The following is a 14,260-nucleotide window of genomic DNA, read 5'->3' on the forward strand; positions in this document are numbered from 1 at the left end:
TTGTTACCTTTGACTCATCATTTATAGCCCTTCCATTTTAGTTCACTAGTGATGTTATCCTGCTCTGTGGCTGGTTGTCCTGTCTCTTATTTCACTACATTCCATGTAGCGCTAAGTCTGTTGTCTGAATTACTAATTTCTGACACTGTGTGCAACTGTTCTTGCCAACAGATACACTTCCCTCTTCTTTTCACAAGACACGTTAATCCCTCTAGTGGTCCATTGTTTTTTAAATATCTGTTTAATGCCCTTTCTGGTTAGCTTCTGATTAGCTTTAAATAATAGTAAGAATGTATCATGGAATATATTAAATTTTATGTTAGTGTCTGGGTCATTATAAATTTTTACCCACGCCATCTCCTGTAAACTATTCATAAAACATTAGCCCTGGAGTCATTAATTGTTCTTACTGATTTCCAGTGAGGTTTATCCTAACTGTAAGGTATTATGTTATTTATCCCAACTGTCCATCACCAGAGACAGCATATGTTACTGGATAAACAGTATTTTCTTTCTCTGAGTTTCACCAAAGAAATCATCAATTAGGGGCCTAGTGCCTTTATCCACCGTATTGGAAAGTCAGTTACCGAGATCAAATTGTAGGATGCAAATAAGGTTACTAAATCATTTTTCCTATCAGAATCCTTTAAAAAATCTACAATGAAGTCACCACAGATTATCAACTGCATGCCGCTGTCTAACAGATAGCAAAGTAAGGAATCCAGATTGCTCAAACAGATCTGTATAAAGTTACAATTAACAACTAACTAATTTCCAGTATTAATTCACAAGTACACACATCTATGTGCTGATCATTACAAAATCTACTTGTCTCAAGGTTTTTGTACTTGGGTTCTGTTACGCTCCTCCTTTTCCCATATTAGTTCTGCACAAACTGCTTGAGTGTATCTTTTATTTGTAAAATATCTAACCCTGTGGTTAAGTGACACTCAGATGTGTAGAGGATGTCTGTCTTTTCAGAGCTCTCTAAATTTTTCAAACAGACAAGAAGCTCTTCCACCTTATGGCTTTCCTGTGCATTCTTAGGCATTTTGTGGGGCTCTTCTGTTATTTTGACTACTTTTAATTCGGGGTGCCTGAATCCTGATTCTAATCTAAAAAGATATTTCCCTGACACCACTAATCAAAAGGATCGTGCTTTGTGTGACGCTGATCCCCTGTACAATACCTGCAAGAAACTTAGCCAACCTGCCTTTCCCTCTCCAATTCAGGTATAGGCCATATCTAGTATAACACCATCTCCCAATTGTAGAACAGGCACTGCACCCACATGTGATTTCATTTCAGTCAGCAGCAGCTTACTTAACTCCGTGTTCACATGGCTCACAGCCATGTTAACCCAGGGCTGGTCATGGTGCTGAAGGACCTCCATAAAACCCACACATGTGAGAGTAGTTGCTACTCCTATTTCACCCAGGCCACACCTAATGCTGTTATTACTGTCCTTAACTGTCCTCCGCTCCACGTATTACAAAAATCTAATCCTCTTTGCCAAAATCCTTGCACAAATTCCCTGTCCTCTATCACCTGGCTAAGGCGTTTGGCTTCACAATATTTGTGACCTGGCACCCTGTTCCTAATCTGTCCTGTACCATCTGGCCTAACCCCTCCCTTGGCTAATACCTAGCAGCAGGACTCTCTTCTTCCTACTCTCTTTTGGTACTGCCCATAGGAAAATTAAAAGAGACCTTTGAAGAAAAGAGTAAGATCTTTGTGAATATCAGGAACTCTGATGGGAAACCAGTACTAAGCAAAGAAGAGAAAGCTGAGAGGTGGAGGGGTATATAGAAGGACAAGGAAACGAATCTGAAGGCAATATTATACAAAGGGGAGTGGAATATAACAATGAGATGGGAGATGTAACACTGCAAGAAGACTTTGAAAAAGCAGTGAAAGATCTAAGTGAAAAGAGTGCCCCTGGAGTAGACAACATTCAGTCAGAACTAATGATAGCCATGGGGGAGCCAGTCATGTCAAAAATTTCTACCTGGTGTGCAAGATGGACGAGACAGGAAAAGTATCCACAGGCTTCAAAAAGCATGTAATAATTCCAATTCCAAAGAAATCAGGTGCCAACAGGTGTGAAAATTGTCAAACTATTACTTTAATTATTCATAGTTGAGGAGACATGTAGGAACATGTGAGGCAGTACTGACCCTCCAACTTTTCACCCATTCCATACCAAGAAGTCCCTTCTACATAGTCTAAGCACCCATGGCCGTCAAATCTGTAGTGACAATCGGTCCCTCTCAAAATATACCGAGGGTCTCACTGAGGCCTTCACAGACCGTAATTACCCTCCCAACCTCATACAAAAACAGATATCCTGCACCTTATCTCATCATTCACCCACCACCCCATAAAGTCCTGACGTCTGGCCACAGAGGAGCATTCCCCTGTGACTCAGTACCACCCAGGACTGGAGCAATTGAATCATATTCTCTGCCAGGGTTTCAACCACCTCTCATTGTGTCCTGAAATGAGGAGTATCCTACCCACTATCCTTCCCACCAATACTACAGTGGTATTCTCCTGCCCAACGAATCTACACAATCTCCTTGCCCAACCCCAAGCAACCCTTGCTCCCAACCCCTTGCTTGATGGCTCATATATCTGTAACAGATCCAGATGCAAGACCTATCCCATACATCTTCCTACCACCACCTATTCCAGTCTGGTCAGAAGCATCATCTACCCCATCAAAGGCAGGTTGAAATGGCTCTGAGCACTATGGGACCTAACTTCTCAGGTCATCAGTCCCCTAGACCATAGTGGTCGCGCGGTTCCAGACTGTAGCGCCTAGAACCGCTCGGCCACCCCAGCCTGCTCAAAGGCAGGGCTACCTGTTAAACCAAACATGTTATCTACAAGCTAAGCTGCAACCACTGTGCTGCATTCCATGTTGGCATAACAACGAAGCAGCTGTCTGTCCGCATGAATGGCCATTGATAAATTGTAGCAAAGACACAGTTGGAACATCCCACTGCTAAGCATGCTGCCCAACACAACATTCTTCATTTCCATTACTATTTCACAGCCTGTGGCAACTGGATCCTTCCCACCAACACCAGTTTTTCTAAACTGCATCCACTGTAAGGAAACTTCTGAAGAAACAGAGACTACTAAATCAAAGGTGCGAACAAAGCATAGGACTATAGATAGTGTAATTCTGAGTGCAACACATTTGGCTGTCAAGAAACCAATGCGTGAAGCCTTTAATAACTACCACAGCAGAACATTGTCAAATTATATTTCACAAAACTCAATGAAATTCTGGTAGTATGTAAAGGCTATTAGTGGCACCAAAGTCATTGTCCAGTCCCTAGCAGATGAGACAGGAACTGAAACGGAGTAGTGAAGTAAAAGCTGAAATGCTTCACTCCATTTTCAAATGTTCCTTTATAAAGGAAAACCCAGGTGACTTGCCCCCGTTTAATCCCTATGCCACTGAAAAGATGAGTGTAATCAGTATGAGTGTCAGTAGTGTCAAGAAACAGCTGAAATCATTAAAACTGAACAAAGCTTCAGGGCCCAATAGAATCCCTATCAAATTCTATACTCAATTTGCAGCTGAGTTAGCCCCTCTTCTAACTATAATTTATCATAGATACCTCAAACAAAATATTGTGCCCAGTAGTTGGAAGAAAGCACAGGTCACACCCGTCTATAAGAACGGTAGTGAAAGTGATCATGAAACTGCTATCTAATGTCCCTGATATCAATTTATTGCAGAATTTTCGAATACATTCTGAGCTCAGACATAATGAGGTATCTTGAACAGAATGACCTCCTCAATGCCAACCAGCACACATTCCGAAAGCATCGATCATGTGAAACCCAACTCAGTCTTTTCTCACATGGATCAAGGAAGTCAGGCAGATGGAGTATTTTTTGGTTTCTGAAATGAATTTGACTAAGAACCACACCTACGCTTATTGTCAAAAGGTCGATTATATGGTGTATCAAGCGAAATTTGTGACTGGATTGAGGACATTTTGGTAGGGAGGACACAGCATGTTATCTTGAATGGAGAGTCACCATCAGATGAAGAAGTAACTTTGCAAGTGTCCCAGGAAAATGTGTTGGGACCTCTGCTGTTCACGTTCTAAAATAATGGCCTTGCAGACAATATCAATATTAATTTCTGACTTCTTGCAGATGATACAGTTATCTATAACTAAGTACTGTATAAAAGAACATGCTAAACATTCAATCAAATCTTGACAAGATTTCAAAGTGGTGCAAAGGTTGCCAACTTGCTTTAAATGTTCAGTACTGTAAAACTGTTCACTTAACAAAAAATTCTATTCTATAATATCAATGAGTCACAGTTGCAATCATCCAATCATACAAATACCTGGTTGTACCACTTTGTAGGGATATGAAACAGAATGATCACATAGGCCTTGTTGCGTGTAAAGTAAGTGGTAGACTTGAGTTCATTGGTAGAATACTGGGAAACACAATCAATCTACAAGTAAGATTGCTTATGAATCACTTGTGTGACCCACTCTAGAATATTGCTCAAATGTGTGGCACTCTGATCAAATAGGACTAATGGAGGTTATTGAATGTATACAGAGAAGGGCAGAACAAATTGTCACAGGTGAGAGAGTGTCACAGAGATGCTGAAGAAACTAAACTGGTAGACTCTTGAAGACAAACATAAACTATTGCAAGAAAGTCTACTAACAAAGTTTCAAAAACCAGATTTAAATGATGGCTCTAGAACTATACTACAAGCCCCTACATATCTCTCATATGAGGATCGTCAGCAAGATTCCAATAATTACAGCATGCACAGAGGCATTCAATCATTCTTCCTGCAGTCCATATGTCAATGAAATGGGAAGGAACTGGTACAACAGGACAAGCCCTTGCCATGTACTTCATGGTGGTCTGCAGAGTATGGCTGTAGATGTACAAAAAATTTAAGTTAATGCAAATGAGTAGAAAAAATACTCCCATTATGTTCGAATACAGCATTAGTAATGTGCTGTTTGATTCAGTCACATTGATTAAATATCTAGAGGTAATGGTGTGAAGCAATATGAAATGGAATGAGCATGTAAGGATGGTAGTAGGGAAGGCGAATAGTCCATTTTGGTTAATTGGAAGAGTTTCAGGCAGGTGTTGCGCATCTACGGAGGTTGAGCACACACAGAACATTTGTGCAATAGATTCTTCACTACTGCTTTTGTGTTTGGGAGACACACCAAGTCAGATTAAAGGAAGACATTAACACAATTAAAATGAACACTGCCAAATTTGTTACCAGTATGTTCAATCAAAATGCAAGTGTTATGGAGATGCTCCATGAATGCAAACGGGAATCCCTGGAGGGAAGACAACTTTTTTTTTTCCCCCATGAAAAACTATTGAGAAACTTAAGAGAACCAGCACTGGAATTAAACTGCACAACAATTCTGCTGAGGCCAAGGTACACTTTGTTTAAGGACCACGAAGATGAAATACCAGAAATTTTCCCTCGTTTGTGAATAGAACAAGAAAGGAAATGTCTAGTAGTGATACAAGGTACCCTCCACCTTGAACCATGTGGTGGCTTGTGGAGTATGTATGTAGGTGGTGATGAGGGAATTATATTAGGGAATGAGACACTAAATGTAGTACACAGGTTTTGCTACTTGGGCAGGAAAATAATTGATGAGGGCTAAATTAGAGAGGATGTAAAATGAAGGGTGGCTATTGCAAGAAAAGCATTTCTCAGTAAGAGAAATTTTTGAACATCTAATGTAAGCATTAGGAAGTCTTTCTGGAGGTATTTGTCTGGAGTGTAGCCATGTAATGAAGTGAAACATGGTCAGTGAGCAGTTCAGATAAGAAGAGAATAGAAGGAACTGATATGTGGTGCTACAGAAGAAGGCTGAAGATTAGATCGACAGATCGTGTGACTTATCAGGAAGTACCGAATAGAATTAGACACGTAGGGGGAAAGAAGGGGCTGGTTGACAGGACACACTATGAGATATCAAGGAATCATCAATTTAGTGTTGGAGGGAAGTGTGGGGCATAAAAATAAAGGGAAACGAGGAGTCATGGACAGTCAGCAGGTGCAAATGGATGTCAGCTGCAGCAGTTATTCAGAGGTAAAGCTTGCCCTAGATAGTGTGGAAAGTTGCATCAAACTAGTCTTTGGACTGAAGAGCATAACAGCAACATTACCCGTTGGAACATAGGTAGCGATGATCTGTAACATAGCCTGAGGCATAATAGTGTTTGCGATCTGCATCTCTGTATATTGATATGCAGATCACATAAACAATATCATTTTGTAGTACGTAATGATTATATTGAAGTAGAAGTTATTAATAACTTGATAATATTCCAAACTTCATGATAAAATTTCATTCTGCAGTTACTCCATATTTTTTCTTTATTTGTAGAACCTCATAAGTAAGATATTCTGTTGATACTCTTAACCAAAAGAGCCAAGCGTAATGCAACATATTTTCAAATCTAACCCACAAAAGACTACTGGAACTAAAATGTTTTGGAGCCTGTTCCATAAAGTCTTTTCATTTCAACTAGAAATGGCACTGTACAAGTGTTACACAATTGCTGACATTGCATTTTGGTCTTTTACACTTTTATACCTTTAATGAAAGTTTTTGATTCAACAGCTGCTTAAATTTGATGAAGTATACTTAATGAATAGACAGTTATATACTTGTTCTGTTTAAGAAGTAATATTTCACTCCATGTTGCACAATAGTTATGTGATTGCTGTTTTATGGTATTAAATGGCAATGAAATCAGTGCCCTTACTTGAAACAGAGACGAGGGCTGTTAAAATCTATTACAAAGTAACAAAGTCTGAAACAAAACTGTATCAACAAAATCGAATTTAACAAACAACAACATTGGGAGATACACATAAGACCATCCAATAAATGCAGATAAACACAACACAATCATTTGATAAAATCAAGTATAAAATACCAGTTCAGATGCATTTTCAATGGGCCAGATTACTGTGGCAAGCTGACTACCTAGAAATGAAAGGTGATGAAGCAACTCTGCGACGTACACAAATTGCACATCCAATATATTGGGAAGCAGCCCTGACTCCTTACAAAATCTTAAAACATGAACTACATTCGCCTAATTGGCCATGGGCAGGTCTTGTGGTAAACCAACGTATTATGTGCATTTAAAATCTTTCACAAAAGGTGCTTCCAACTGTAGCTATCTAGAATGCTACATTCGTCAAGTGCATACAATCTGATAATTTCCTTTTACCACACACACTGAACAGTTAACAGCAAAATCAATTAGCCCTAAAAGTTCACATACCAACGAAATATAAAACAAATCTTCAGTTTAATGAAACACTAATTTGCCATATTTTCAATTCCATTAACATACACACCTCACAGAGAAATGATAGCGCTGTTAAATGTCCCTCTTCAAATATTTTTCCCTCGATCAAAATTTTACTACTCGACCTGAATAACAATATACTATCCGTTTGCACATTTTTAGACACAAGGTGTTCACTAGTCATATCGACACTTACGTTTTCGGTAGTGAAAATTCCTATAAACTCGTTGGGGCGAAACGAATAGGTATATCATCTGCCATGCTGCGAACTCGAAGTCCATCTGATGGAACTTCACGAGTCTCCTTAGGTATTTGTATCGTTTCGCTGCAGCACTCATACAGTCCAATCTGAAACAACGCGAAAAAAAAACGTCGAAATGTTTTTACAATATAGGTGTCAATAGACACGACACACTTTGTAGCTCATTTTTACATCTTCTGGAAGTTGACATACCTATATCCCACTGGTACGGGCAATGGTGAGCCTGGCCTAATATTATTGCTTAACGAAGAAGAGCTTCTGCTGGGCAAAGGAGAAGACTGATATCTATTGCCCGGCATGATATGAAACTGCACCTCTGATGTTACATTTACACAAACTGACGAACATCAGAGGAGTGATTTGAACTACGTTTTTATTTTGACATGAGGATACCACGAACGTAAAATTTCTTCAAATATGTGTATGAAATATGGGAAAGGAACATTAATAGCTAAATCGTTCCACAGCCAAAGAGACAAACGTCTCATTCCACCACAACATCAACACATCCTCAAACGTCACTCAAATTGCGTACCTCAATCTTCATCTGTTTCTGCGTTCTCATTAAGTAAACGATATAGTTACCTCTGTTACCTTCACTTTAGTCGCAGTTATTGAAGTGGCATTATATGATCGCTAAACGTTTTGAACGAAACAGTTTTGTAAACATAAACATAAATATTTATCACGCGTTCTACATTACTTGTGTTTCTGTTTACTTATTGAAACTACACACATCTTCGACACAATGTGAAGATCTTTGGTCTGTGTCTATTCTTCACGAGAGAAGTGTATCTTGCAGACGATAGGGTCTGGTATTATGGTGTGTGCTGTGTGGAATGCTGAGTTGACGAAATGTATTGTGATATCGTAGTACTTATTTTTTTAATAAATGTGATTGAGAGGTCGTTTTCACACATAAGTGCCGATTCGAATTCGTTATCAGAACTGTATGATATAGAAGGGAAAATATATCCCCCTGAGGCACAAGTGTTGAGTAACTGGCAAGTTGTAACTAAAGTGCTTGTTAATGGTGGTGAGTTTATAGGCTTTTTGAAGTAAGTGGTCAACGAAAGAATCGTTTTTAATGGTTGTAGAATTAACGTTATACAATTAATTCTGTATTTAAGTATAATTTCGTATATATCTTAGTATCTACTCCTCTCACGTCTTTGAATGTGATAATGTCCTCATTTGACAGTGTCGCAATAATTGCTCTGCTGTAAATATCAGTGTTTATTTTGTAAATTTAAAATAATTACGCTGTTAACTACAGTGGAATATTGGCGTCAAAATATGCCATTTCGTCTTTGTCAAAGTGGTTAAGGCTTCTATAGAAGAATCTGTCATATCCTAATTTGTTTCCGCGGGGTTGGATCCCGTCACACCATGACAGGGAATAACTTGCGAGTGTGATATTAACAAAAAGCTCGATTGTTACGTAAATATTAGATAGCTACAATGATTATATGTTAACACTTAATGTAACTTCCCTTATGACCTGTGAGAAATGTTTGAGGACTGCTATGGCTTATGGCTTCCATTTGAGGATCACATCTCTTTGCTTCCCGACCTTGACTACATTTAATAGTGAAGCAACTTCCCTAAGTTACATAGTGTTTAAGTCAAATGTTGTCTACATTGCTGATATACTTTCCAAAATGTTCCCACATGAGGTTTTTTATTTTCTATTTTTTATGGTTTAATAGTTGAAAATGAAGAGGAAAACCGGCAGTTTACATAGAGTAGCCAACTTAAACAACTCATTCATTCTACATTGTCATATAAGTATATATTGTGGCTCTTTTGGTGTTGAAGCTGCAGTTGAGTCATTGTGATAAAGCGAAGGACACTCTGAATATGTCCAGACAGAAGGAACATTGGCAACACTTTCTAATGGAAGTGGCAGTGTATATGGTTTAAAATGTGTGAAATAGTGTAGCCAGTTGATTTGTTATACCCTTTTGACTCATTCTGTAGAAAAATAACATTGATGTCACTCATTTGCATTGTAATGCAATCTCTGTGTTAGGTTTGAAGGTAATGACAAGGTTGTGAGCTATTGAAAAAAAAGGTGTAACATTTTGGATGACTGACTGATCTGCTCTTATGACATTACACAACATTGCCCTGCTATGCTGGTACTTTACACAGCGGAAAGCTAAAACTGTTATATTGGTGGATGACATGCAGCTGTACAGTATGGTAAAGTAGTAGTCCTTTCAGGTCTCCAAGTGGAAAACACTTAGAGGGAAGTATATAAACAAATCTGACAAGTCAGTGTGTGTAGTATTAGATTCATTAAAAGCTGAGAAAATTTAAAAGTGTGGATGTAGTGGAACTGGTGATGTGAGGTGGCAGGAAGAATAAAATTTGTGGTCTTGTAAGTTAATAGGGTTGTCACAAAATTAAATAGGGATAATGCATCACTAGTTCTAATAAAGAAGAATACAATAGGAATGTGATAAGTTGCTATGAACAACATAGGTCAACACATTGGAGCCATGATAGATACAAAGCTAACATCCTCTGGGGGACTGCATTTCAGTCTTACAAAAATGAAGAGAATAAGGGATGAGATGGGCTGAGAGAAATGAATGAGAGGAGCAGTCACCTAGTAGAATTTTGAGTGGAATGCAGTTCAGTCATTGCTAATATTTGGTTTAAAAATAATGACATATATATAAAGTATGGGGAAAAGTGGAAGAAATTACAAAAAGGTTGCACTTGAACAACTTGAAGCAACCATAGCTTGCTGAGACTGTTAAAAGAGGGCATTAGGCAACAACTGATTGAAATAAGTGGAAGCGTTACTGTAGATGATGAATGAGTAACTTTTAGAGATGAAATAGTGGAGTCTGCAGGTAAATAACAAGGCCCAATATGAATTCTTGGATAACAGACTCACTGAATTTAATTTATGAAAGAAAAAAAAAAGAGGAAATAGACAAAAATAATACAGATGTGTAACAAAAGATTGGCAGGAAGTGCAGAATTGCTCTGCAGGAATGGCCAGAGGAGAAATGCAAAGCTTGCATATATATGAAGAATGTAAAAGCTGCATTTAAGAAAACTGAAGAAACCTTTGGAGAAATCTGGGGCTACTGTATGAACATAAGGTGCTCAGACTGAAAGTCACTACTAAGTAAAGAAGTGAAGGCTGGCAAGATATATAGAAGGGGTTTACAAAGTAAATAAACTTGAATAAAATATTATGAAAAGCTGAGGAAAAAGATGAGATGGGAAATGTGATACTATGAGAACAACTTGACAGAGCATTGAAAAAGTTGAAACAAGGCACCTGTAGCACTTCATCAGCGTCAGCACCACACTTTCCTCCACTGACTCCTACTGCAGTGCAGCAGCACTGCTCAGTAATTGCTGGAGTACTGGTTTTTGTATGTTTTACTCTCGCTGTTAGTACGCATTGGTAAAACAAAAGTTGCACTAGACTAATCTAGGACCACTCTGTTGGATGGGCATGTAAAATTCTGCTTTAAAAATAATTTTATATGCAACTAGAATCAAAGTAACACTGTCTGCCAACATTGTCCGCAGCTAATGGTGTAGTGGTTAGCATTGCTGTCTCTGGATCATGGGGTCCTGGGTTCGATTCACAGCCTGGTTGAAGACTGGGGGATTGTGTTGTCCTCATTATTTCATCCTCATCACTTGTGACAATGGCTCGATTGAACTGTGTAAAAAATTGGGCTGTGTAAAAATTGGGACCTTGTACAAGCGCTGACGACATGCACAGTTGAGTGCCCCACAAACCAAACATCATCATCATACATGATGTGATAAACATCATCTTGCATAATAGGATTGACAGCCTATGGCAGTTTTTTTAAAAATGGTTTTGTCATTCACAAGAAAGCTCATAAAAATCCAGTTTTCATAAAATACTTCACCAACTTACAGCCATACTGTTACCTTGCTACTTAAGGATGTACTACAGATCAATGTGTCACAATTAAGGTTTCATATTTACATTCTTCAACTTCCCATAACTCACAGCCAGTCAGTTCCAACCTAACTTGGATTTCTTACTATACTATGTATCAGTCTGTCACCGCCTGCAATGTTAATAAAGTAAATAAAAATTGTTTGCATTATGTCCTGTTTCTAGTCATATGATGTCAAAACATTATTACATTGTGGGTCAGAGTTTACATCTAATATTGAAATCTTCAATCTATTCATCAAAACTATTCTCAGGTATCCTAAGTGAAGTTTTCAGATCCTTAGATGGAGAAAGTATGGAGGGAATAAATCTGGTAGTGATGTTATGCATGTGCGAGTTTCCATTAGATACGGGAACCTAGCCTGATGGTGTGAGGCACCATTTCAATGAAGGATGTGGATTTTCTGTTCTACCATTTGGTGGCCATGTGCACAAATCTTGGATTTAAAAAATCCCAGTGATGATGTTTCATATGACACTTTCTTTTCCATGTCACGTGGCCAAGATTAGATGCTATTTGTGTGAAGATCGTTCTATATACTCGTAGTGTGCTATTTCACAAGGTGGATCTGCAGTAAACAGCTTGCCATACAGCCCCCAGTAGTGTTAATCCTAGTAAAGTACTGTGATGATAAATCAATCTTTGGATCTTTATCATAACAACATTAAGTGCTCTTGATAGTGTCTATTTCACTAAACAATTGAATAAAAATGAATTTCTTGTCATTGCCATTTAAAAACCTACGTCTTATTCTTGTTTTGGCATCTGTGCCTTTCTCAAGTGATCATTCATTTGTTAGCACAGCATGAGTCACATATATGTGAAAGTGTACCTCTATTTAGCATATTTGAATGTACGTACGCGGATCAGATCCAAGTACATATTTTCAGTGTCAGACACAATAATGATCACATACACTACTTATCAAGGAATATCGTACAGTAGCGTCGTACATAAGTACACATTTTATATCTACTGAAGTCTATCTACACACAGTTTATTTCTATTTTACCATACATAAGAAACATCTTTTGGTTTACTAGCCTGCATACCTGTCTACACGTGTTTCAATTCCATTACACTGTAGGTCTGTTTCAAATATTTTGCATTTGGTGTATATTCATTGACTGACTAGAAAGGACTTTCTTTAAGCAATAATTTTATTGTCTGCTTAAATTTAGCTTTAAAGTTAATTTTTAAAATAAGAAATGGTAAAAAGTTGTACAGTTTTATTGCCATATAAGCCGTACTTCTTTCTAGGTTAGCTGTGTGCTTTGTTGTGTGTGCACCCCCCCCCCCTCCCCCCCCACACACACACAAAAGAATGAAAAGTTAAAATTTAAGTTTTTTGAATAGGGCCCTACAGCTGTTTCTTCTTGTTACATTAGCCATTATACTGATGGTTACTTTTTACAGCTCGATTCGAAAGTCTCACAAAGTTGTTCAGTGACTTCTACTGATTGCCTCCATTCACCAGTGGAGAAGGTGGAGCTGGCTGCTTTATAGAGAGCCTCATCTCATATGAATTCGAAGCTCTGTTGCCTTGGAGGGATGACAGTTTCGGGCACGTTTTCAGCCAAAGTTTAGTTTTCTTTTCGAATCCTCGAAAATCTCCAGCCTTTTTCAGTATACAGGAGAAAAATATATTGCAGATGGAGACGAATGTCCGAAACTGGTATCCATTAAAGCAACAGTGCATCATGTTCCTAGGAGACAAGGCCTGTCTATGCAGCAGCTAGCTTCAGCTTCTCCATTGGCGATTGTGACAATCAATAGCAAACATTGCAAGACATTCTGCCTGCAGTCCATCAGCACACAAAGCCATGTTTGATGCCAAAGGGATGACCTAGTGGTAGGCACCACCACATCAGTGCTCAGTAGTATAGTTGGACGAAGTTTGTGGACATGGGTTCCTATCCTTGATTTGTTCATCAAGACACCCTCTATAACTCCTCAAAGTTTGTCGTAACATTTCTGAGACACCCTGTATATCAGAAACAATAGTGGTCCTAATGTGCTACTTTGTGTTACACTATGATTTATTTGTTGAAATTCTGATAATGTTTCTTTCATTCAAATTGTATTTCTACTGCTTCTTTCCTTTTTTGAATGTAGGATTTAATCAAGTTACCTGGGTGTACTCAGCACCTGTTATGATTAGATTAGATTAGATTAGATTAGATTTACTTTCATTCCAATTGATCCGTAGTGAGGAGGTCCTCCAGGATGTGGAACATGTCAGAAAAACAACAATACATGACAAATATTTAAACTAAAACAAATAAGCTAATGTACCATTCCACAGGTCCCAAGTGGAATGATCGTCATTTTTTAATGAACACTAAGAGTCATTTTACAAATACTATTGCACTGAATTTAAAATAAAAAAGTTTTATATTTATTTATAAGATAAGAAACATGTAATACAACTACTGTAATACTTATTTACAATGAACACATTACTGCACTGAAATGGTGCAGAAGTTAGATTATACTTACACACACACACACACACACACACACACACACACACACAAATTTTCAGTGAACACATTACTGCACTGAAATTGTGCAGAAGTTATGTTGTACTTATATACAAATCAGTTGGTTTTCCTCAGAAATTCATCAATGGAGTAGAAGGAGTTGGCCACCAATAAATCCTTTAGGCTTC

The 14,260-nt window shown here is 38.2% G+C and overlaps 2 protein-coding genes across 3 annotated transcripts in view; one reads left to right on the forward strand and one right to left on the reverse strand.

Annotated features, from left to right (window-relative positions):
* The window catches only part of LOC126469877 (protein unc-50 homolog A), a 97,619-nt gene extending 89,376 nt beyond the window's left edge, over positions 1–8,243 (reverse strand). The window contains exons 1-2 of the mRNA XM_050097202.1: positions 7,817–8,243; positions 7,559–7,710 (exon numbers count right to left, since the gene is read on the reverse strand). Coding sequence (XP_049953159.1) covers positions 7,559–7,710; positions 7,817–7,923 — 259 coding nt within the window. The 5' untranslated portion in view covers positions 7,924–8,243. The remainder of the gene's footprint in view (positions 1–7,558; positions 7,711–7,816) is intronic.
* Positions 8,244–8,377: 134 nt separating this feature from the next.
* The window catches only part of LOC126469878 (ER membrane protein complex subunit 7 homolog), a 93,009-nt gene continuing 87,126 nt past the window's right edge, over positions 8,378–14,260 (forward strand). Inside the window, exon 1 of one of the 2 annotated variants that reach the window (XM_050097204.1) lies at positions 8,378–8,682. In XM_050097204.1, coding sequence (XP_049953161.1) covers positions 8,480–8,682 — 203 coding nt within the window. In that variant the 5' untranslated portion in view covers positions 8,378–8,479. The remainder of the gene's footprint in view (positions 8,683–14,260) is intronic. The other variant, XM_050097203.1, reaches the window with a different exon arrangement.

The sequence above is a fragment of the Schistocerca serialis genome, chromosome 3, assembly GCF_023864345.2.
Source record: "Schistocerca serialis cubense isolate TAMUIC-IGC-003099 chromosome 3, iqSchSeri2.2, whole genome shotgun sequence".
Taxonomy (NCBI): domain Eukaryota; kingdom Metazoa; phylum Arthropoda; class Insecta; order Orthoptera; family Acrididae; genus Schistocerca; species Schistocerca serialis.